Raw genomic sequence first — 26148 nt, forward strand, 5'->3', positions numbered from 1 at the left:
GCACTGTACCGAGAGAGTGTGCTTGTTATTGAGGTCGGCGTAGGCCGAAATTAATCTCTCGATCTTGATATTACTAACACCAGCCGGCCCACTTACGTAAACTGGAAGCAGCTAGACATTAATAACAAGTGCACCCAGAACCTGCTTCTAGCTTCAGACGCAGAAAGATTTGACACCAATGCACAAATTGTAACGTCCTTTATTAGAGTAATACAGTAATTTAGATCAAATAAACAACACAGTGATTTTCACAAGGTTGAGTTACATAAACCCAGAGACTGAACAGTCTCATGGAGTGTTTTTACACACCGTTTCATCATGAATGGCAGTTAAAACAGGTAGACTGAGCTCTATAAAGTAAACACTGCAGACACTGATGCACGCAGGATGTGTTGAAGACAGGAAACAGCTCTGCTAATGGAGAGAAGTCAGAACTAGACTGGTATGGTCCTTTAATGTTTTCTTTCTGAAGAATACTAAATGGAAAAGCAGTGTTTTTGTTTGTACTATAGTTGAATTTTAAACCCAGGGGATATGAATGCTGCTTTACCCAGTATGATCCACTAGGCAAGAAACATTAATTATTTTGTAGTTACATTTTTTAATATTCCGTCGCCTATTTCTCTTGTCTTGAGCAAACAGGGACTTATTTTTCTTGCTCTGCAGCGCTAAAGCTTACAATGTATCTCCGCTGTAGAACCACTGCTAATGATGTTATTCTTCCTTCTTTCCCCGTTTATTTAATGATGATGTTGAAACTCCACTAGCGGAGAATTACTTCAGCCAGACAGTCTTTGCTCTAATCATGATTTTTTTTTTTTTATTCCCCCATATCCCCAGTCAAGCATTTGCACCATCAAGTACAACCTAAAAGAGGACTTCATGCTGTATGTGTTGTATTTACTTTTTGTGAAATGCTGCTTTTGGAGATAACATAAACCCGTATCAACCTCTTCATTATGAGGATTAATAGTACATAAAGCATCAGTTGTGCGATCTGATTTGCGCGGGCATGGAGTTGCAAACAGCGTAACGAGGCCTGAGCAAATACATGTGCACAGGTGGCGAGTGCTGGGGATGGTATTACTTTTCACTGGGAAGTCTTTATGAACTGTGACAGATTTCGCCTACGAGGCAGGTGCCCTGTCCTTAGTTTAACAGCTGCTTTCCTCTTCTTTTGTATTTACTTCATGGCTATTGTGAATTGAAAGCAGATCGCCATTCGTTCGGTGTTCAGTGGCTCTAATTGTAAAAGTCCCAATGATTTACATGATGATTCAGGTTATCTGAGCAGATCTCTTCCTCCCAGCAGTGTAATGAATGTTTCTGCCCTATTAGAGCACCTTTAGAATCATGTGTGAATTCAGTAACAGAGATGTTACGGACTAACCGATTGTGACCGTCGATTCTTAATGGAAAATATTCAGATTCATGGCAGGTTCCCGATGAAATATATGGAAAATGAATCTATTTTTAAATCACCAGGGTATTAACAGTACTGGGAACCCTCTCCGGTCATTTCTAGATGTTATACTTCACACATTTGATAAATGGATATCAAATATTGTAGGTTCAGCAGCATCAACGGAGAATCAATCAGCTGTGCTCCAGGTGTGCAAACATGCTCCACCGGGTAAGCATTATAGAGCTTAACCATTAGCAATGTGACAGGTGACAACTGTTGATGGTTTACAGAAATATTGAGCCAAGGTGAGAGCTGGATCAGCTTCATTCAGACACAGAGGGGAGGGTAAGATGCATCCATCCAACCTCACTTTCACATGTGGAAGGGGAACGGGTTGAAACGGATCATTGGGGCCAGGGAGGAGTGTTATATGAATCCATTCCCAGAGCAGCAAGCCATCATTATTTTATAGGAGCCGAGGTGGGATGTCGGTGGGTTTAAACATTACAGGACCAGCAAGGGAATTACAGCAATTTTCATTTCTCTGCTCTTTCCGGTTACCGTTTCATCACTCGTCTCCGGTCTGCTGCTACTGGAAGCCCCTGAAAGCCTCGTCAAGTATCACATTCCCTGTCACACACAACTGGATTGTCACCTCTACGATCTTGTGCTATCAGTTTTACTTTTGAAAGAAAGGCATGAGCTCTCTCTGAACATCAAATTACAAAAGGTTTAAGGGCTGCGACAGTGTTTTGCTTTTAAGCACTCTGGCCTTATTTTGGAAACCAGATTTCTGTTATTCCCTCTCTACTGTCGGGTAAATTTACGCACACGGCATGAGAAGTCCAAATCCATCTCTGTAAAAATAACTCCATCTGGTGTATTTTTTATTCATTTCTTTATGCTAATGAACAACCAAAGTGGGTTTTAGGATGTCGTACCGTTTTCCACACTTGTAAACTTGCAGTTAAAAAGAAGAGTAAGCTTTCTTCCAAGAAATCTTGGCCAAAACAGCAAGTGAGAGACACCCCCCGCCTCCCCATAGATTCCTGCCAAGTATTGCACTAATAAAACCATTTATCAAGTCACTTCACCTTAAATTCAGAGGAGATAAAATATGTTTGGCTTTGATTAAACTGGACTATCAGGGCATCTTGGGCTGTTTTATGCTACAGTTTTATAGTTCATTCCAGCACCTATGAACACTATACTTACACCCTACATTAGTCTGCCCACCCTTGGCACAGCGAGATGAAAATGACAGCGTGAAATGCATCTTTCCTCTGCCCTAAAAACAACAACAGGGGCGTATTGTCATGCGGCGCTGTGTTCATAATGGATCCGCTGTACTCTCATTACATGTCTGCGAGGAACAGACCTAAATCGTGACAAATGATCACTGGTGTAACATTATACCGATCGGCCCCAGTGGAAGCAGTTCTGCCTGGCAGCCCAATGCATTGATCATTTGGCAGTGATGAGGCCTAATGATCAGAGCAACACTCGTGCTCACAGTCCCAAAACAGAGAGGAACTTTCCTCGCTCATTAGGTCCACCTGTGTTCCTTGTGAAGGGAGTTATCCATCTCTTATTATCAACACCTCCCTCCCTCCATGTGTGTCAACGTTATTCAACACTGGTGATTATATAAAAGTGGATATTGTTGTATAGATGGTTTGGTGAAGGTCGTACCTCTTTAAGGTACGTTCACACCAAAGGCGAAACGCATGTTCACTGTGTTTTTTGCGCAAGTTTGACCGCAGGCTCAGTTGTATTTATTAGCTGGTTCATTTGTGTTTATTCCCATTTATTCCCATCACTCGTGTGAGACACGATGGAGAGGAGGCGGGGCTTACCTTCATGTAGACGGCGACTATGTTTCATCAATCATGGCTGAAATAACCACTATTGCTGCTTTGTGTACATGTTTTGGAAGTCCCAGATACACCGGGTTATCAAACGGCATCCTGTCCGAGTTCATATCGTCACCCGGAGGTGCTCGGTGAATTTCACTGAGCTGTATTCACTGTGAATACCAAGACAAACATCGGCTGGTTTACTGCAGGGCTATGAAACCAAAACAAAAGATTCTGTTGTGATTTAATTGCAATAAATGGAGAAAAAAAAGGATGCTGAAGTAACGACATAATGACAACAATTTGTAAGAAGTCCAAAGTCGTGGTTTGTTAGATCTGTCAGCAAGAGGATAAGCAAAACACTTTTAAAATGCTTGTTTTCTGAATGGAGTTTGAATCCATCGGAGGTAAACTTTGCTAACACTGTAGCTGCTCCATAAACACTTCAAATAATATAATCTAGGCATACATACAGCAGTGACCTTGTTGTTTGTACTCTGGTTGATACACATAGTTTTGTTCAGTCTCTGCATGAATGAGAGGTTCTATCGTAGAGCACTGGGAGACCACATACCGCTACAATAGGTTTGGTAATTTCTGATTCAGTGACGTCAGGAGGAAAGCGCTGATAGGCTTCGCAGAAAAAAAGAATCACAAGGTAGCCCCGCCCTAAAGCATCCCCTGCCTCATCGTTTATTTGACTCTAAATGGAGCATCATTGACTTAATAAACATCATGCTGTATTGAAGAAGACTTGAAACTAGAGGTTGAGACCATGAACTCATGTTTACTGAGATAATTAAATAAGTGAGAATTAGGGTAATTTTCTCATAGACTTCCATGCAATCAGACTTCTTTTTGCCATCAGAGCAGTTTGCAAGTTTAAGTTTAAGGCATACCGGCATTGGCTTCACTTTTGAGAACCGGAGGACAAAAAGAGAGTTGAAAGGAGAGTGTGACAATATGTAGGTGAAGCCTTTCAGAGATGGTGATGCTGTGGTCAACACTAGAATGACCCCCCCCCCCCCCCCAAATCCGGATTCTTTTTTAACGTATGTGGTTAAATAACAGACCACATAGATCAGTGGTAAATGCTCAGTGCTAGACTGTCACAGGATTTAGGGCTATTTTTAGTGAGCAACCACTTGGATTACATGGCTATAGAGCTGTGTCCTAAATCCAACAATTACTGCAGTCATTGTTTGTTGGCTGATGAGGTCCACAATTTCTTTAGCGTTCCTTGACTTCCTGAACAGTAACTGCACCGGTGGGAGTTAACGCTTACCACGAACTGTATGATATGATATTTTAGTTTCTTTTAGGTCATGACTGACTGCCAAACTATAAAAATAACTCAACCAAATTGTCCCCAAAGTGGAGGAAACTAGGCTCTGCCTTGTCTTATTTTTCCAACCGACTGTATTATCTTTATTGTTCAACAAATCACTCGGCATAGTCGTCCAGTCAAGATTATTCACCTAATTTGCATCAAAGGCGTTTATAGCCTTTTAATTCTGTCAAATGTGATTACATTACTCATCGCATAAAAAAAGCATTGAAAACAAATGTTAGAAGAGTGGGAAATGGAGAGCGCTTTACTGTCACCTTAGGCAAGCTATTTTTAATTTGCCAACAAAAGCACCATGTCTTCTTTTTCCCTCTCCTTCATATTCTCCGTTTCAAACGCGATCTGAGCTCCAGGGACCGCTGACGCACTGAGCCCCTCATTTGCATGACAGGTAACGGGAAAGCGGGTGCAGAATAGTAGACGGCGGCTGGCAGCCAGTCTTTTAATGCCGTTTGTCTTCTTCTTTGTCGAATTTGTTGACACTTGTAAGATTGCTGTCTTGTAAGCTTTCAGGATGATTTTTTTTATCGCAGCTCTAATTGGTGCTTGTGTTGAGGAGACATGAACTGAATAAACAGAAGAAAACGGGGAACCTATAGAAAATGTGATAGACGATGGAGTTTATGGACTGTTTAATGAGAATAAGTTAATCTTTGCCTTTTTTCCCCCTTTTGTCCTTTGAAACTTTACTTTTCTTGTTTACTGAGCACATTAGAGTCTCTAGAAACTATACTAATATTTGAAACTATAATGACCATCAGTGGTGAAGCAAAAAATCTGAGAAATCAAAATATTGAATCATCCAGGCCATTTAAAGCCTCAAAGATGACATACGCTAAGATGATCGTTATGTGAGTGGAAGTCGCTCCAATGAGCGACATTATGTCTGGAAAGTAGCAATGCAATTTTTATATAGACATTAAGACGAGGAAATGCCACCTCTCATTCCCAGAGGGCATCCGGTAGTTTTTAAATGGGCAACATAAAATGTTTAATATAATTACAGTGATCCGCGATTGGTTTTTAACACAAACCTGCTCTGCAGAATGCAGAGAAAGGAAAGAAGGGAAAAGAAAGGAGGCTGAATACACCGATGCCTAATATGATATGCATAAGAAAGGAAGTCAGCTGTCTGCTGTTTACCAGCGTTTGTAAGGCACCACAAGAGTGGTTTAATTTGACACAGTCTGGGAGTCGGTCTGCCCTTGAGCTCGACATCTGTTGAAAGCGAGACGAGAGCTGAAATTAGGAAAAATAACATCTGAGCTCATTTGCATGAACTGTACTCCGTTTAATTGGCAACTTATACCATTTTTTGTTTTTAAAGTGGCTACTCAAGTCTCTTCTGTTTCTGGTGAATCAGTGTAAAAATAACTTGATTTTTTTTTTGTTACATGACTTGAAAGTGTGTAAAAGTGAAACTGGAACCATCATCTTACAGAAGGAACCCACTTTTCAGTTTCTCCACCACAGAAAGGACAGTTGGTGGCGTAGAAAATAGACGATGCATTATTTATGACAACAAGGACACTCGCTGGCTCACAGGTTAATAACGATGACTGTAAATATTTTTACATCAATGACACCTCATGGCTCTTAGATTCATGAAGTCAATGTTTATTGCTTCTTGTCTGCATTGATTGAAACAGTCGATATGGTTCATACAATATCGTTTTTTTAAAAAGTCTTATTGCGATGTTAAACGCCAAGAGCAGTAAAAATATCACTTTAATAAAATGAAGATTTGAACCGCTGCCTCTCCTGAAAATATCTCTGTGTTACAAGCTGCAGCTACTACTACTACTTGCTCACATATAAAATGACTCTTTACAATATCTCTGGTTACTCTTTGGCTTTGGCCCAACTACGATTCGTTTGCTGAAGTGCCGTCCTAACGGATGGTCGAAGGTTGGAGCATCAGCGTTCTTTTACTGCGACCTCCTATTTGAGCACCAGCCTGAAGGGGATCCTCACATCCACTCATTTGTTTACTCCTCTAGTAATGACGAGCGCTCCACGGTGGCACCGACTCCCGAGGAAAGTGTTTGATCTCCTCTCTATACGGTGTCAATAAAAATGGGGCCGATTCTCCCAAAAGCACAAAGAAAAGCCTTTTAAGTGCGACACAGCTGTGACACGTGCTCAAGTGACACTTGGCTTCTTTCCCCCCCCTCATCCTTCCTGGATGTTTTTCAAGCTGCACTCATGTACTTTTCATGACAGGTCATTTCATCTTTCTGTAAATTGCAAGTCTTATAATCATTTCCGATAACAGCGTTAGGAATGCTTTGCGGCATCTATGGAGCGGAGACGTAAGGAAGAAGGACACCGTGTACGGCCGAATAATGCGTTTATCACAGGCTTTATGCGATGCATTATCCTGGTAATGTTTGGTGAAATTTCCCTCAAATATTTGGAGCTTGCAATCTCTCGTCTCCCATGATTACAGAGGGTCATGTGGGCGTAAGCACAGAGACAAGCACCATGAATGTATGAATGTGTTCAACAGTAAGTATAGTGTGCAGTTTCATTTGGTTATATGAGGATAGATTTGAGGTGGGTTATAGAATATTTCATGTATTCAGTTAGATGTGATTATTATTACTGTGCAACAATGATTGGGAGGAGAGCTACGCCTTATGCTTTACTTTTTTTAAATTAAGGTTTATTGTTCACCTTTTCTTCCCCTTCCCGAGAGAAATATCTCAACATAACAGCAGATATAACACTTTCAACCAAAAAACTAAAAAAGGAGGAACAGAGGGAATGAGAGGGAATGAAAGGTGGTCTAGCACAACTTGAATATTTAATATTTTTATGTAGCATTAAATAAGGAAATTAGCATGAGTCAAAATTGTGGCGATAAAATGAGTTACCAAATATCCCAGCCTGTCTGTATCTTTAGAACAAAAGCTGCTTGCTTGCTCAGACTCTTCAAACGCCTTCATTTTAATCCCAACATCTGTGAGGTTTCCTGAATGCATCTTGTGCATTCGCGACGCTATCTCGCTACACAAAACCTGTCCACTGATAAACACAGAAACACGTGGCAAAGAGCTTGAAACTGCCTCGGTGGTCGTTCTGGCTACAGTCGATGTCTCCAGGACAACATGTTGCCATGACGCCACACACGCAGACTCACAAGGTGAAAACAATACCGGCTACATGCGATCGCTGCTGGTAAAAATATAATCCAGATAAGAGCAGGCATGATGAGGCTTAAGTGAATGATTCGAAATAACAAAATGCATTTAACATAGTTTTCTCTGTGTCATCATCTCACTCTTGTGTCCTTCCTACAGGAGTCCCCTGTTTAAACGGATATGGCTGCTGCACTTCGGAAGCCTAAACCACTGGACTTGAGCTTGTGGATCTTCCTCCTGCTCCTCAACCTCCTTCCTGCAGTCAGGTACCACAGCATACTGCGTCTCTCCTCCCCAGCCAGTTCATTCTGCCAACTCCGTCTCTCCGGGTTGACGTTCTGCTGATGTGTTTTGTATAATACATTTATTAATCAGGCTCACTGCTGCAGCAGACATTGTAATCTAACCAACACCATTAGAAGCAAAAGTTAATCTATATTGTAAGCAGAGAAAGGGAAATGTTGTTTTCTTATTACCCAGTGTGATGGTCTCAGCTGTCAGTTTGGCAAATGAAATGAGCAGATCTCTATAATGATGTTGAAAAGAAAACAACCTGCAGGACTGCCTGAGAAATTGAATGATCAAGGAAAGAATGTTCTTCCTTTCTTTATGTCGCAGATAGTTTTTGCACTAAAAGACTTTCACATTTTTGGAAGAGGATTCAAATAGAGTCCATGCCACCGTGTCCTGCAGGCCAAAGCTCATCCTCTCATCTACTGTAAATGAAGCTTGTGCTCTCATATGCACCGGTCTGAATTTCACTGACTGGTGAATTCATTTGCATTGTGCAGCACATTCACAGCATTTCCACTCTTGCATCGGGTGCACATTTTTCAGTTTGTGTGCTAGAGTCAGCACAAAAAAAAAAGCTCCACCTTGTCTAGAAATCATTCCATCCACACTCTTGTAATTTAAAAAAAAGAGATTGCACAGGTTACCATGTTAGCATTGTTGATAAGGACTGACGTTACGGCAGGGAGAAGCGGTGGAGTGGAAATCACTTTCAAGATTTTGCACGCTAGGAAAAAGTCCCTCGAACCTGGGAGAAAGCCGGCTGGGAGAGAAATCACAACAGTGTGACGGGGATTAGCACAGTTAGCTTTTGTCATTGTGCTACTTGGCTCTACTTGCTTATTAGGAGCACATTGTAATTACATATATTAAAACAGAAATGTGTCCCAAAAGAAGCCGCGGGCCAAATCTGTCAAGAGATCTTTTACAAGAATATGTGCTTAGTGTTAGTGTATCTGTCCCCTTCAAAGACATGGTGGTCCTGGTTCAGCTGAACAACGTAGTGACAAACCTGCACACAGTAAAAGCATACAGTGACATTTTAGCCACATAGCCAACAGTTCATGGGAAACCATTTCCTGTTTTGTTTCAACATGTCCCCATGCACAAAGAAATAGTTTTCCCAGTCTGGTGTGGAAAAACTTGACAGGGCCCCTGACCCCATCAAAAACCTTTGGGAGTCTGTCCTCATCACCCAACATCACGACCTAAGCTGTTGTAGGAGCATATTAATGCCTGTGGCTTTTGGAATGAGGTATTATGTTCAGCTGTCCACATCCATTCAGATCAGAGGTCTTCAAACTGTGAGGCTCACCTCCGCAGGACGGCACCGGAGAGTTGGTGGGGGCGGGAGATACGCTGAGTCGCAATTTGTGTCAAAATGAGTCCTCTATCTTCCAGTCATAACTCAGACGTTAAACATGCAGACATGATATACAAATCCTCAGATTCAGTGTGAAGTGCACATTCTGAGGATGACATGATTTCTGCTAATCCTTATAACTGCAGAGCCTGCCTGACTGCACGATACTGGAACAAAACTTACATTGCAATATTTGATCTTCCTGCAATATATTTTACGATAATAAAGGATTTATTGGACTAAATGTTTAAATGTTTTAAGTTAAATGCATCAGGTTGATGCATTTAACCCTGGGTGGCTCCACTCACTCTGGACAGTCTGCCCCCGAGAGCCCCGTTCCTCCCCGCAGGGAGAGAGAGTGAAGCGAGATCGAGGTCCACAGCCCCAGGAAGCGGCGTTGATGAGGCGAGGCGTGCTGTAAAGCTCACAGTAAGCTCCGCGAGCCACCTTCGACCTTGGCCTTTCCAAGCCAAGCTAATGTAGCCGATGTAGGTAGCAGATGTCCTCAGCCTGCCAGATCAGCTCACACATTATGATTGGCTAAAGTGTCAAACAGTTTAAAGTCTATAATTAGATATTCATTGCAAATCTAGAAGTGAATTTATAGATAATATAACATCTTTCGGAATATGAAGCCTACCCTCGGAGTACGGGAACACAAGATCTCCTGGGCCTGTCTCGTTAGTAGCGCCGGTTAGCAACATAGCTAGGCTAATGTTAGCATTCAGCAAAGCCTGGAGGGTAGACTATATCCAATCAGAGGCAGAGTAGGGGCAGGTGTAGGCATGCCCAGCTAATCAGTTTTGTCTCCACATCCAGTCAATGATAATGTTTAACATCTTCCCACACAGAAGGGTTGATGTAAAAAGTGTAACAATTTATTAATTTATTTAATATCAATGGTAGGTAATAAATCAGAAATACTGGATTAGTATTTAAGTTTAAGCAAAAATAGTTGTCATGTCACAATGTCGATGCTGAAACAATATATCATGCAGCCCTACTGAGAAACATCATGTTTTTATGTTTTCTTCCAGTCACGGTGGTCTCCACACACACTGCGAACAGGAAATGCTAATAGGTAATCCCATTTGCATTAATGGTGCCAATCTTCCAAAATGTGGCCTGAGATGAAGATTGACTGTAAAATTACTGACATTAGTATTCAGGACGTCCATAAAATATATGGAAAGTCGTTAGATGTGATGATAGCAGCAGGTTAATAATTGAAAAGGAAATGTTGACATATTCAAGGACAGAAAAATTGTCTTTGCACAGTTTTTTTTTTTCCAACAGGGCCCGAGCAGTCAATGCAATTAATTATGCATGGTCCTAACACCGCATATGACGAGGATTATCACAAATGTTAATCTTCCTGAAATTACTGGAGACATGATGTAGTGCACATATGCAAATCCCACTTAACACGTTTGAGTCCGTTTAACCTGCACTAAGTGAGGACTTTGCCTTAGTTCATTCGAGGAGAGACGTTAGGCCGCCTTGGAAGAAACTAAACCTGGACCAAAAATAGAGTTTCTCCCGGAAATTTACATCTGAAAGTGAAAGCATATTATTAATTGTCCATCAAAGTTAAAGTTGCTGGAGTTTGGAAATAATCCTCAGGACGTCAGCGTGCACACGCTCCCAGAAATATCTGTGTATCAGCAGAGCTGTTCCTCTCCGAGAACCGCCCCCTCCCTGATGCCCACTGATGCTATCGGCAGGCTCCAAATCGGCTTTCCTACAGTTGAGGCAGGAGACTTTCCTAATGGATTAAAGGTGTAACAGACAAATCCTCTATATAAGGGTCTGTCATTCTGCACATCACCAAATTTCCCCCTTTCCTGCACACAGAAAGACGGGGCTGATTAAGCTATTATACACAGGGATCCGTGTATTACATACGAATGAGAAGGGCCGTGTTGATTTCCATCCGCCGAAGGTCTTTCAATCCTTCGGCTCGCCTCGCTCCAAACCCCCGCCTTCCCCTTCTACAATCAACACTTAACAAGTGTGGACACTCGGGCTGTCTTGTTGTCTATTTTGCCTGTAATCTATCGCCAGGCTGCTGGCTAACGTGGCACATAATCAATAGCTATAAGGATGAGAGTGCTATGCGTATGCTTTGCCTATGGATCACGGTGAAGTTGCCGAGTCCCCCGACTGGCTTTCTCACCCCAATTCACATAAATTATTCACAGCGTGGCAGAGAGGGGGCATCACTTTGAGATGTGACCTGGTCAACAGATAACATTCTGTTTCGGTAGTGTTGTCAAGGTTAATGTGTCACAGGTCTGGACAAGGGTAATGTATTCGTGGCTGAGCCACTTTGCTGATTGAATGAGCAGGCAGCTACTCGGCATCGGAAGAAAAGAACGTCAAAGGATCACTCGGTGGAACTAATGTCGAATCAGAAACGATCAATGAATATATGCCGTCTGACTAGAAAACAGGAATGGCGGCCATTCTATTCATTAAAAAAATGAATTGATAATAACAGAGTTTAAACCCTTGTTGGTAATTATTTTGAAGTTGAATCGATCTGTTTTGCATTGGTTGAGTTCCGCTGAATATTATATTTAAATGGCAACCGATAAGTCAAGTGACTGACTTAAAAAAAAATTCTGAAAGTGCAGACTAGCTGTAAACAATTTGAGCAATGAGACAGTAATGGCATGTGAAGCCAGTTTAATTCCATCATCCAACAAAAAAACTAAAAAGCATTGATCCGTGTACTAATTACTTTTGAGTTCCAGTCAATTTCCTATTGACATAGTGAACGCCGATGATCTTCACAGTAACCAATTAGTGGACAACCCCAACAGGCAGGAATCGAACTGAACTTGGATTGAATTACCCAGAACAAGTGTCTGCAGAGTCATTCGGCTGTAGAAATACACAAACGCTGAAATAAAAGTCTGGTCCTTCTCAGAATGGACCCTGAAGATATTAGAAATTCATGAAATTGGACGATTGAGTTGTTGCTGTTGTAGCTCGTTGTAGCCGTGTCTTTTGCATGTTGTATTTATGTTGTTCTTTTTTTTTTCTTCTTCTTCCCCTCGAGGAAGCGGCTCTCACTATTTCCACATTGACAATGAAAGCCCGTCATTTCATTACATCCCATATCCTTTGCCACCAGCGACATCCACCCCCGACTCCTTCTGAAGTGGAATCTGGATAAACAGTACATTCAATACAGATTGAAATCCTTACACCTAGCTGTGCCTTTGAAAATGCTGCACGGGCAGAGTCAAAGTGTTGTGAAAAAGGGCTTTGAAACGGCGTTTCTTGGAAAGCGTAGGTGTTCAATTTAACGAGGAAAGAATCGACTTCCTGTCCGATTCATAAGGGCATCCACGTTTTTAAATAGTGTTATTTCGTGGAGCTCAGATTTATGCGGGAGAGTTGCTGACAGCAAAACAAATTACTTTTATTGAAATCATAATTAATTGCACAGCCTACACTCCCTTTCTTATTGGTGGAAACTGAAAGCAGGTGAGCAGTTTATTCTAATGCTGACTGCAAGAGCATTTCCGCTGCTCGAGGCTGCGTAGCTCATTTCCTGGTCAAAAACCGCTCAAAGATTCATACCTGTCACAAACTAAAAACCCGACTTGCCAAACATTAAATCAGAAAATGTAACGAGAACAGAAGCTGTGCGGTAATAAAGAATGTTATATTGCACAAACCAGCTGTACTGCATATTTTAACAGCTCAAAATAATGTGTCAGACTTCTCAGACTTTTTGGGGATCAGACAGTTTAATAATTCTTCAGGATGGATGGCTGTGATTCGCCTCCCTGCGCCTTTTTGAACCAAGAAAACGGTTTTGTAGGAAACCAAATCATAGTATTAAGATATCATCAATATCTGTGCGTTTAAATAATAATTGGCACTAGTTAAGCTGTTAATTATAGTGTTATTGTTGATATTAATTTATATAATTTACATTATAATCTTAATGTTAAGTTTGGGCTCACAATCTAAAATATTACAGCAACTCAGAAACTATGATCGAGGGGAAATTTGGAGCGAAGTTTGTGACTAGATGAACGCAAAATGAGCGGCCGAGGCCAAATTACTGCAGGGCTTCCGAAGTATATTAAACATTTTACTCCCGAAGTAGTCAGATGGCATCTGAGACTTTGGAAAACTTTGTTCGGTTTTGACTAATTTGGCAGATAGCTAGAGATTTTAAAGTAAATTTCACATACATGCAGTTTGTTGTAACTGATAAAACATGTAAATACCTTAGAACAAGGACCTGCATTATTATTTAAACAGCAATACTTTGTGATAATATATTTCTAATATTAGAAATTGGGGAGGGAAAAGAGAGAAATCTCAAGGATTGCTAAAAAGAATGTGTTTCAACTGATCATTTTATTCCTATTTTCATACAAGTGTAGATTCATTTAACATAAACTCTGTGTGGTTTTACCTCAAACCAGTTGCAGTAACACATGGCAGAACACTAGCAAGGATATATTAACTACACTGGTTTTGGGGCAGTTGTGTTGGTACTTAAAGGCAAGAACAAAAGATGATGCAGCAGGAATGAAATCTGGGAGCTCTGGCCACATTTGTTCTAGTGTTGGATGCAATCCAACCCATTAGGTACGGGTGACTACTTATCTGTTATGGATTACTTTTAAAATGACATACAACTGTATAAATTGTGTGCAGTAAGAAGCCATTGTTCCTGAGGCGTAAAGACTACCTGCTCTACGACTGCTGTCATCGCACCTCCTTCACAGTCTTCATTGTACCTGATAACCTTCCTGTTGTCACAAGTGGAGGCGCGATGTGTGCGCCACTGATGTCTTTACAATGTTGCCTCCAGTTGCATTGTGGGAGAAGCTTTTGACAAGGAAGAAGAATGTGTTGAATGTAGTTCTGCTGCATTGATTTTGATACATTTATCTAAACTGTCCATTGTTGTATAACAATGTTACAGGAGTGCAATGAAGGAAAATGGTGGAGAACTAACTCACTATGACAGAGATCTTCAACAGGGGGATGAAATGATTTGATCCCAAACTTTTTTTCTTCCAAAAATTAAAATATGTCCAAAAATACACATTAACACAAATACATCCTATAATAAGCAAATATAAATCTTCCTTTTTATTAAATGTTACATTATGAAATTGTGATGTAGAAATGCCAATATAGAATTAAAATATGTTCTGTACATATATGAATCTGTCAACAGTTAGTATTGTATACATACACCATTACAATTATACATGCATTTATACGATTATGTAATAGGGGGTCCCTCCAACGTCTCACTATAAACCAAGGAGTCCTTGGGACTTCTGCTTTACGATGTCAAGCAAGTAATAATTAATGATGAGGGAAAAATACTGAAATCATTTGTAAAGCAATCATTTAGCTTCAGCAGATTGTGATGAGAATAATGTGATATTTTATAGGAGGGATAAAGAAAATGTGCAGATTCGTCCCTAATTTCTATACTGTACATTTCCATCACAGATCACATCTCCTATTTAAGTAATATTCCATAATGTGGAGCTCCAATGCTCTCCTCCACCACTTGGTCTGAGCACTGTAGTGATGAGGCTGTGTGTGTGGAAGGTCATCTGAAAGTCCTTAATGGCGCAGTGTGGCTGGCACGCTGAACAGACTGCTATGACTGACACAGGTTGCCACGGACACGCCTCCACCGCAGTGGCAACACCTCAATCCATGGAAGGCAAAATGAATGATCACTTTCATGTGAAATGTGCTCATGTAACCTGGTGAATATTTACCCTGAAAAAATATGTGTTTTTACCCTCCTGTCCATACATTGACAAAACAGCCATATATTTACCCCGATGCAGCATACCTGTCAGTGATATGTACCGGTTCACTAGAAAGAGTGTGATTTACATCTCCTTATGGATTGGGAAATGGGAGTAGTTTCAGCTGGAGTCAGCAAAATAAAAAGAGACAAATTGAGTTTGAAAAGGAACATAGCGATCAGAGATATTGAGAGAGAACATGTGTTACCGAGATGGAAAACGATAAAAGCATAACGCTGCTGTCAAGGATGCGAGTAATCAGAAAGAGAAGCGGTGATATTTTCAGCCTCTTGTTTCACAGAGGAGCAAAAGCTATGACATAGGCTGCTCGGCCATATGTGGAGGCATATGTTGGCTGTAAAACAGGCCCCACGTGTCCTTTACCTGTGGTATTGCATCACTAAATCAAGGCTGTTAAGGTAATATAAAAAGGAAATATATGCACACTGCCTGCTTGGGAATTACATGGAGTGCAGTATGGTCTGTGTCGCCAGGATTAATTGGTAAATTCATTACTGTCCAATATATATTCAATCCCGTTTGCTTATAATGATAATGTATTCCTTGGAGATTCCTTGTGATTTTGAGTTAAAAGGGGGAAATGTCAGGCTCAAGATCATAATAGTTAGTTTAATCTATCTTTCCGAGGGCTTCGTATGAAATTATATACCACATCAACTCGTCCACTGGCTCCGTCCTCTTTCATGAAAAATAACCACATCTTTTAGAAAGAGTCCAGTTTTACAGAACTTCACAGCATGGCGCGTGCTTACAGATATAAACGATCTCGTCATTGCCGCTGATGCAGGTGATTGCGCCTTTGTAATCCCTGCAGATATCAGCGCTGCGTGCGACAGCGAGAGTCGTGGCTTTCGTCTAAAAAAAAAAGCGCCTCGGAAAGTAGGTTGGTGTCACAAACGTTGATATCACACGTTTCAGATCATATCTTTATCTTTGATAATTTCCTGCTGCTGCAGGGAGGCTGTTGTCCCATCCAGCACATTTCATTTGTGGTGCTGTATTTCCATAACTATCCGTTTCCTCTTGCAAAATGTATGCTTTCCTTCTTTTTTATACATAGATTTGTAAATGAAATATTAAATGGATTCATTGCAGTAACATCTTGATTTCCACCTTGAGCCAGGACTGCATTTGCTGATTCGGCTGGAATAATTGTTTGCTATGATAGGAATACTGAACTTAGTCGACCTAGCTCTCATTATTTGTCAAATAATTTGCCATTTTGCATGTACACTAAGCGTTTCAGATGACGGGTCAGCCTTTGTTTTGCAGACCCGAGCAGACACACACCAGAAAGATATTTCCCTGCCCCCTCTCTGACCTTGGTTGCCGTCATGGCAGAGAATTAAAGCTAGTTAAAGATCAAGGACAACAAGAGAGTCGAAAACTGTTAAATTCCAAGATCAAAAAAGGCAGAAGCTTTTACAGAGATGGATTGGGGATTTGAGACAGTGTGTGGGAGGAAAAGCTGGATGTGTGTTGAATGGAAAGAGGGATGCAGTGCTAGAACGGATAGAACAGTGTTGAGCTGGAGACAAGAATATATGTAGCGAGTGATACTGTACATTTAAAACACTTGACATTTAAGAGTCACAACTGAATACTTCAATGGGTGTAATTTCACAGTGAATGACACAAATGCCACTGTAAACAAAGCTGCAGAGCTGAGACAGCAAAGTCTCAAGAAATGATTGAGCCAACTTCCACAAACAGAGATGGCATCTTTTGTTTTCTCAACAGCATCGAGTCCGGGGTACAGAACAACAGTGTTTGGACGATTTGTTGGTACCAGCTGGAAATTAACATCTTTCAATGGATTTTATTTGCCTCTTCTTGTTCCACTGTCTGAACAGATTGTGCCTGTTAAACACAGTCTCCAACTTTTGGCTCCTAATGGTGATCAATGGGCCAACGAGGCCCCGGTTGGCCTCCTCCTCCTGCTTTAGATGGGAAGTGTTCAGCAGATGCTGGGGAGGAAGTGCTGGCCGTGGCCTGGCTGTCATTATGGCTGGGAAACTATTGAAAACCTTTCCACCAAGTTGAAATAGTTTTCGCCGTCCCCTGTTCTGAGCAAGAAAGCCAATGCAAATCTCTTGGCACTGTCTCCAATTTGTAACAGCATGTCCTCTCAAGTCAATACAATCGGTAAAAGTAGTCGCCGCTCTAAAGAAGTGTTCCCGGTGGACACATGGCCTAACTGGCACCTACTGCAAACACAAATGTGTCCAGTGGAGACGGTTTGAGTGTTTACTAAAAATGTCCCCCAGGTGCCTGATGTAAAGAGTGAGCCAGGCATGGCCAACTGGGAAAAGGCCCGGAGGCCAAGCCAGAACACGCTGCAGAGACTGCAGCCCAGCTGGCAGGGGAGCTCATGGGCATCCCCCAGGAAGAGCTGGAGGAAGTTACCGAGGAGAGATGGGTGGGCTTTGTGTCGCTACAGCTCTACAAATGGATATTGTTGAAACGGCTTGGAAAATTTGACATTTAAAGAGGGCCGATCCTGCTTTTCTGCTTTTACCCCTTTTCCTGTAGTGTGTTATATCATTTTTTTTTTTTTTGTGCATTACAAAGGTCTCCTGAGTTGCATAGCTTCAAGACCATGCCCAAAGGGAGTTCCTGTCTCCCACAGAAACTCTGCTCCTGAACTACCTGCAAAGCCTCAATTGAAAATCTTGCCTTTTCTTCTGTGAAGCGATGAGTCACCGAGTAACAAATTAGCATAATACCTTCCCAGCCGCTAATTTGGCACACCCCCAAATCATAGGTGCTTAGAGAAAGCTGTACCATGATCTGAAGAGTTTGGTTCGTGGCCGTCATGTTGAGAAGATGACGTTGTCTTCTTTGCAAAAGGACATTTGGCTGAAATCCCTCAGCAGTACAACACCCGTTATCAGGTTATTGTAATGTGCTGGACAGTTCTGATAAACACACTAAGTTGACCAATCACAAAGGAGCGGGCGAGCTGACCAATCAGAGCAAACTGGGCTTCTTGGGGAAGGAGAAACTCAAACAGAGCGTTTCAGAGAGAGTTTGAGAAGAGCTAGTGAAGAAAATAAATAGTTTTTTGAGCATTATGTATGCATCAGAAAGGGAGCAGAATAGATCCTCATTAATAAGGCTAATAACTAGTGCTTCTTAATGCTTCAGATACTTCTGATAGTATACTTCCATACAGTACACCGTTTTCAATATGTACTTCCTTGCGTATTGCGTGAGTTTCAACAGGGTAATGTCTCCAAATCGAACATGGCTGTTGTGCACATAAAGGAAATGAAAGTTGCAACATTTGACCAATCCTTTTTCTTCTTTTAAAATGTCGAATTGAAAGCGGGAATTACCACCCACATTTAACCATGATTGTTGCCCCTGCCAAAAAATCTGCCGGCTTGTTTACTCAATTGACAATTGATTGAAACTGAATCAAAACAAACTGAATTTTTACTTGCTTTGTTTCAAGGTGGAAAATACGCCTATAAGCTGCCGATAGAGTCTACACTTTGTTATTTGAACCAAATGCTATCGCCAGCATGCTGACATGCTCACATGCTGACAATTTTAATATGCCGATCCAACCCATCCAAAAAGCAAACCACATGGTGGCACATGAAGAAAAGGTCAGGGGGATCACCAAAATCATCAGGATTTATCCTCTGGGCACCATGAACATCTATGTATTGAGATATTTTAGTCCAAAAATGCACATTCTTTAAGGAAATAACAGTCTTCTGTCATCAAGACGTTAAAACTACTGTTTATCTATATCACACTTCAATACTCAAGCTCCAGTTTCCACAAACTCTAAAATAAGTTCTTTGAGCAGCTACTCTTTAAAAAACTTGAACCAAGGTGGATGAAAGAAGCAACACGAGAAAGTTTGTCCTATGAAGGAATATAGATGTGACAGCTGTCCCCGGAGTCAGCCAAATCTACTGTACGTTAGCAGCGATCACATTCCCCCTTCAGTTGCTCCCCAGTGCATATTATCTGCACCAAACAGGCAAGTGGAAGACAGGAGAAAGAAGCAAATAAAGAAAAATCTGTCATATTGTAAAGGCTTTGAATGTTACAAGGCATCCACTGGTGAGAGACAATATGCTGCATAATGCGCTGCCTGCATAACATTGCCAATATATTGTTGGTAGACTAGGAGAGAAGATGAGTGGGAGGACCTGGTGAGGAAGATTAGTTATGTTGTAAAGGTTAACTCATGCATGAATTCAAGCCCGGAATTGACTATTTATTAATCAAGAATGTGCTAATTACTAATCCCCTCCCCCGTGCCTTTTCCCCTACCATTGTGGGATTTAGATGACAGGAAGATGGAATTAAATATGTGTTGCCTCATATATAATAAATAAACCAGCGTGCCCATAACCACAGTGAAGAAAAGTCATCAGCTTCCAGTATTTCTTCTCCACAAAGCTCCAAGCAACCTCACTAATCCCCAAGCATGTGCATTTGGTCGCACCCCTCTCCCGGCAGCAACACAGTTCAGCCAATGTGTCGTCTGGGCACTTTAGTGGCGGATGGATATCAGGGTTCTTATCACTCAACCGTGGCTCGTACCATCGCTCCAGAGGGGGTGACGCACATTAAGAGAGAGATTAGGTAGTTGGGGGAGGATGATGACATGTACTTTTTGTAGGCAATAGCGCCGTGCGAAACATTTACTTCCACTTTGTGTTCGGTGTGAACACCCCTAAAGAGTTTTAAAAGTATTCTGATGATTATCTGGATAATATCTTGGATCACAATGACTTTTGGACAGGATAATGCTGACATTAATTTTTCCTATGCCTGCTGCTCACTTCACTCCAGCTTCCCCACTCACACCAAACGCCTCCAGGCTGGCAGCAGGTGCCCGTGGGCCCACAGAGACCACCACTACATCTCTTCCCATGCCAAGTCTGCAATCCTTCACCTGCCTGACTGGTTCAGTGCACTTACCTTGGATCAGATCCAGAGCACTCACATTCCCGTTCAACTAACTCCAACTCAAGACTGCTTCGGCCCACACACATTTCTTCCCACCAGCCTACTAAGAATCCCATATTGTTCTCACGTTGCCAGACTCACCATACAGGACTGGATCTCCACAGTAGAACTTGGCCACTTAAGGATCTGCAACATCCATGAACATTAAAAGGTGCTCTATAAGAAATTTAGAGTTTATCTGCTGCTTCCACATGGCTCTCAATTTGGCAACGGCTGAGCCAGCGGTTAGCAGCTAACGACGAACCAGAGGTTGGGTGCTATATTTAGGTGGGTTTGGCATTATCAGTTGTAACCACCGTATATTACTGAGTTCAGAGGGGCCGGTATGTAAACAAAGCACAGAGAAGCTCAGATTACAACCCACACAGAGGGAAGACGTTACTCCTCTATAGCTTTACAAATAGCTGTTTGCTGCTATATTAATGCTTTGAATATCATAGAGAACCTTTAATGAATACCATCACAGTGAAAGGGAACAGCAGTGACATGAAAGCATGGGGAGGCATTCATCAAAGGCGTTTCTATGTACATACTATGATGTTTGGACCCTCTAAACTTGTCTACACTCATAAGAATTGCATATTCTTGCAAGTTTAATATGGAACGATCTCTAAAATATTTTCTGCCTCTCATCTATTAAAGGATAAAAAAAAGTTAATTTCAGCTGAAGAACATTGCAAATCCGGTGCACATATGGGACTAAGCAATAATTAAAGAGATGACTTCTACAGAACACGGCCAATTAGCAAAATATATTATTTCAAGGTAACGCTTCAACGTGGCTGTCTCTTTTTCTGAGTGAGTAAACTTCCAGTAAAGTTAAAAGTCTGTTGGCACACGCAGTGTAACGGTGATTAATTGTCCATACCCTCCAGGACATAATATCCTTGACTTTATGTTTGTTCCATCTAATGATGCCATCAGAAAATCTGAACGTGAAGCTGTTGTGCTTAATGTGCTACTGCTTAATTACCTATGCAGCAGATGGATTCTCACGATGTCACAAGATCACGCTAGAGCCGCGGGATGACATACGACACGGAAAAATCCATCATCAGGCTTCAAGTCATTCATTTGTGTCTGCCACGTGAGATATACAGGCCTGGGCAAACTTATTTCCAGAATCTACAAACAGTCAGTCAGACTAGCACTCGATATCTTCATCACCAAAACACAAATTCAAGAGGTTTTTTTATAATTAAAAGTTTTAATTTCAGACCGCTGAGGTGGAAAATGTACAATTTCAATTATCAACATAACAAAAAAAATACAGTCAAAATTCCAGTCAAACCTGCCTTCTTTGACTTCAAAAGTTTGATGATGTAGCGGAGAAGCAGATCATCTAGAGTACAGTGTCATATCATACATGACTAGACTTCTTATTGATTTGATTTTTACATATTTTGTATAATCAGGATGTCTCTTGTCTGTTCCTTCTTTCGTTAGTTTTAAACGGCACAGAATATAGAACGTCGTAGAGGGTTAATTCTAGAATGGACGGTCCGTTTGAATCTGGAACCAAATATGGTGACGGCCAACACAACAACAAACATTTGCTCTGGTTGTGACATCAAATGCAAGGTTTAAATTCGATAGAAACAAACTCCGTCCACATGTGGACTCTTTAACAGCAGACGTTTTGACGTAAAATGATTGATCAACGCTTCATTTCCAGTGAGTGTGCTAGCGTTAGCCTGATAGCGACAGGAGCTGACAGATCTGGTAGCAGGTTCGAGAACTGGCATTGGTCTACTTTCCTCCATAAATATTGGATTCTCATTCTCACATTGTTGTTGTTGCTGTTGGCGGAGTCTCACATAGTCTCTCTCTCTCTCTCTCTCTCTCTCTCTCTCTCTCGAGGTAATGAGAGAAATATTTTGGCAATTGGTTTCTGGCTAAGAAGCAAGCTCAATTTCTATTAAATTAACTGTCTGACCCCGGAGTCACTTAGCAGTTGCAATCACCGAGGCAACCTTTGATTGAAGCTGATTGAGATGAGCTTATTAGGGGTGCCGTTTGACTGACTGACTGACTGACATTCACACACACACACACACTCTCTCTCTCTCTCTCTTGTTTTTTCAAACCTTTTTCATGTTCTCTCTCATACTCATACTTTCAGCTCCATTCAAACCTTACAATCTCCCACATCATTTTCATACTTAGTTGATATCATCCAACTCCTAAAAAGGAAGCAAACCAGCGTCAGCTTTTCAACATTCAGCCTTCACACCACAATTTCTTCAGAAATCACCTTCTTGCTACACCTAAATGCCTACGGTGCAAACAGCCTTTACGTTTGATTTTACACATTACAAACTAGCTGTAAATGTCACCATCCTATACCTTTCTACAACCATTTTGTGGCTAACAAACTTAATAAAACGTTTTTTGTTTTATTAAAGTTGCCATCAGATTTCCAGCCTCACAGCACTGGTGAAGACATGACAGCCATCCCCTGATCAAATACTCATAATTCACTTTTAACCATCAAACTTTCAATTTCACAGTGACCACGCAGAATACAGCGACGCAATAAGACAGAATGGTTGTTAAAAATGAACATCATTTATGCACTACACACGTGACTAATACAAATCTTTCATGAATGCGGGATGTCATGTTCAGCATCCCACTGAAATGAGAGAATCCAAAAGTGAAAGGCTTTGTGAGCTATTGCAGATGTCTGTCTTCACATCTCCAGTGTTACACCTACAGTACTTTACCTTCTGTGCTGCTTATGCAACTTGTTCTCCCTCCAGGCAAACATTCAATAATGTCAATTGCTGACGCAGAGTTTGTTGCCTTGAAATGTTTTCCTTGATGTGTGAATAGTTCAGGACAATTCTGTCCTTTCTTTTGTTATTATAAGCTTAAATTGAGAGAGTATGAATAATGAGGAGGACTGAGGAAGTAAGTCAAACGGCTGGCATGATTATAAAGCCTATGTATTTAAAAAAAAATGACAAATTCAGAGGGAATGTCCCATTTCTTTACCCTCATCAGGGAATTTGAACAGCTGGCTGATACTGGAAGACGTAAGCGTGTGTGTGTGTGCGTGCACATGTGTATCAGAGAGAGTGTGCTTCAGTAAAGTACACAGATGCTACACACCACACAAGTACTTTGATTTCCTGTAGTGGTAATTATCATACGGAGCAGACATTGTTAGAATGGTTTCACAGGGACTAAAGGTTTCTCATTCATTTTTGAGTTTCCACCGGTGCTGTCTGTGAGGCCGCGGAGGCTCCGTGTTTGATAGATGAATCTAGTTAAGTGTGAAATGACCTATTGCAGTTTAACTCGTCACAGCCATTCCTGAAGCTTTTGGCATTTCCGGTGCCTCAAATGTCACTTTTTGAGTGAAATGTATGTTTATTTCAAATAATTATGGAGTAGACTGTGTCATATTTGAACATATTTTTGTCTGAGTTTAATTATATTCTCAAGTACCCATTTGTCAGACAGAATATATGCCATGCCCACTCAAAGAGGTGAAAAGCGTGAGCTTGACATTAAAAGGTTCATGGCTTACAGACTGCACATATTCGTTGACGGACGAGGGAAGGCGTGTCTGGCGCGTAGGGGAGATGCCTTTGCAGACGCTGCCAGCTCTCATCTCGATCTGACTGGGTGATTGGCTGACGGATCTGTCGGCACCTGAAAAGTTGAACTTTTTTCACGCAAGCGATGCAACGGAGCAGACCCACAATTCATTCCGGCATAATGTGACGCAAGCCCATGCAAAGTCAATGAGCTCCGTCAACAGACCTTAGCGGAGATACTGAACCTCAAATATCTGACAACACCTGGCGAATCAGAAGTACTTTCTATAAATATTTCAGTTCTGGTTGATTTGACCTGTGGTCACCGTGGTAACAGCAAGTGGGGTTTCATACTAACGCAAACACTCCTTGTGCAGCCACATTGTCAGAAATACAACGCGTTTCCGTTTGCAGTGCAACCAATAATACCAACAATAATTTCAAAAGTAAGTCATCATTGCAAATCCTGATGTAATTTCATGCTGCACACAGTTCCCCACCCCGACAGCTGGACGCAGTTAAGAGGTTGGAGGTGTGCAGCCTGTCGCCTGCAGCTCTAACGGCTCATTCAGCTGCCTTCTTGTTCCATTACTCCATGAAATATGTAAAACTCATTTGAAAAAAAACCCATACATTTGTGTTTCCTGTGGCTGTTTCACGATAAAAGTCACACCGTTTGCCAGTTAAATGCTGTTAATGTGGAACAGCAGTAGCAGGAAATGTTTGACTTGACAGGAACTGAATACAATTCTGACCTGGTTCAACAGTAAAGAGTGACAATGATGTAACCCAGAATCATTTCCTGTGAATCCTCATATGTAAAGGCGATTTGAACGGCAGACACTGACAAAAGAAAATGACTTAATAGAGGTAATTGCTGAATGTCAATACCATGAATGACTACTGCAGAAAGACATGTTCATCATTAAAAGAATCAAAAATGGGTTTTCATTTCTGTTGGGTGACCTTATGAAAGAAAAGAATGGCGTTTTGATGAATGAATAATTAACTAATGTATTCACAGCTAATGACTGAGCATCCACTCGAATAACAACATTTTATCATCTGTAGTACTGGAACATAATAATTAGTGATATTAATGCTGCATTCAAAACTTACAATGCATTACCGACAGCGGTTGTTCCGCCTTCTTCGCGGCGCACATACAAATTCACCTTTTCTTCTTTCCTTTCTTCTTTCTCTCTCTGCTCCATGAACTTTGGTTTATTATACTGTATAACATGGGGAACATTACAAAATAAAGGACGTGAGCGCTGGAACATGAGGGAGCCGTGATGCTTAATTGATATTCATTCATCGCCCACATATGCCTATGTAATAACCACTTAGCAAGGCTCAAGTCATTTGCCCAAATGACTCAAAATGATGTTTGCCATTCAGAGCATGCATCACCGTTACTCTCAACACCCACACAGATGATAATTACAATTACATACATTTTAAGTAGTGACCTTCACCCACTTAGTGTTTTAACGGCACCGTAGCTGAAATGGACTCTTGTGTTGAGTTGTTATTATAGGACAGATTAAGCTACACAAAGCCCCTCTAAGCAACACAGCAAAGGCAGATTTGCTGCTGAGAGTGCAGGCTTCCCTTTAAACAACTGTGGGAGAAAACCCGGGTTACTTTTCAAGCACTAAATTCCTTAAAGCTCCGTCTTTACCGAGCAGCACAATGCTGCGTCTGTGATAGTGCATCAGGACGAGGACTGCTTGTTGATGGGGATTACTTGGATATTATAGGTCAGCTCCTCAGGGGATTTAAGTTTAATTAAAAGGCGCTACTCATTAACTCATCAGTTTTCCACCTACAGTATAGTGGCCTTTTCATCTCGCCACAATATCGTTCTGCTGGGGATTGTGGGCCATGTAAATTAATAACCAGTGGCTGATAGCATATGATGAATCCTCCAACAAAATGCTGCAGAGTATTTCCTTCTAGGGGAAAGAATTAATTCTCATAACAGTGACTGTTTTTTTTTGTAAATATGGAGGTTCCAGAAAAGACAAATATGACAAAAACAAACACAACCAGATGTTATTATCCAAATATTGATTGAAGCCTGAGGCTGATCAATTGCATTCAATTTTCAATGAGAGAGAAAAATTCAAACAGGAAGATGAAATGAGAACTAGTTTATGGGAGAAAGAAAAGAAGCCATATTTAAATTACTATGTTTAATATCGAAATGTGTTCAAAATGTGTTTCAAATTTCCAAATAAAAATGACTTTTAATCATAGTCAATATAATGAATTCAGTTGGCATGCATAATGTTTGAATTGATAAATCACTGATACATCTGTGTGGTAGAGAATCAAAACATTTCAACCTGCACGTCTGCTGTAAGAA

The 26148-nt window shown here is 41.1% G+C and overlaps 1 protein-coding gene across 2 annotated transcripts in view; it reads left to right on the forward strand.

Moving 5' to 3' along the window:
- gabra3 (gamma-aminobutyric acid type A receptor subunit alpha3) overlaps positions 1 to 26148 on the forward strand; it is a 77122-nt gene that overhangs the window by 17884 nt on the left and 33090 nt on the right. For both annotated transcript variants that reach the window (XM_084029800.1, XM_084029801.1), the window contains exon 2: positions 7912 to 8018. In XM_084029800.1, coding sequence (XP_083885926.1) covers positions 7933 to 8018 — 86 coding nt within the window. In that variant the 5' untranslated portion in view covers positions 7912 to 7932. The remainder of the gene's footprint in view (positions 1 to 7911; positions 8019 to 26148) is intronic.

This window comes from Eutrigla gurnardus (genome assembly GCF_963514095.1).
Source record: "Eutrigla gurnardus genome assembly, chromosome: 15".
NCBI lineage: Eukaryota > Metazoa > Chordata > Actinopteri > Perciformes > Triglidae > Eutrigla > Eutrigla gurnardus.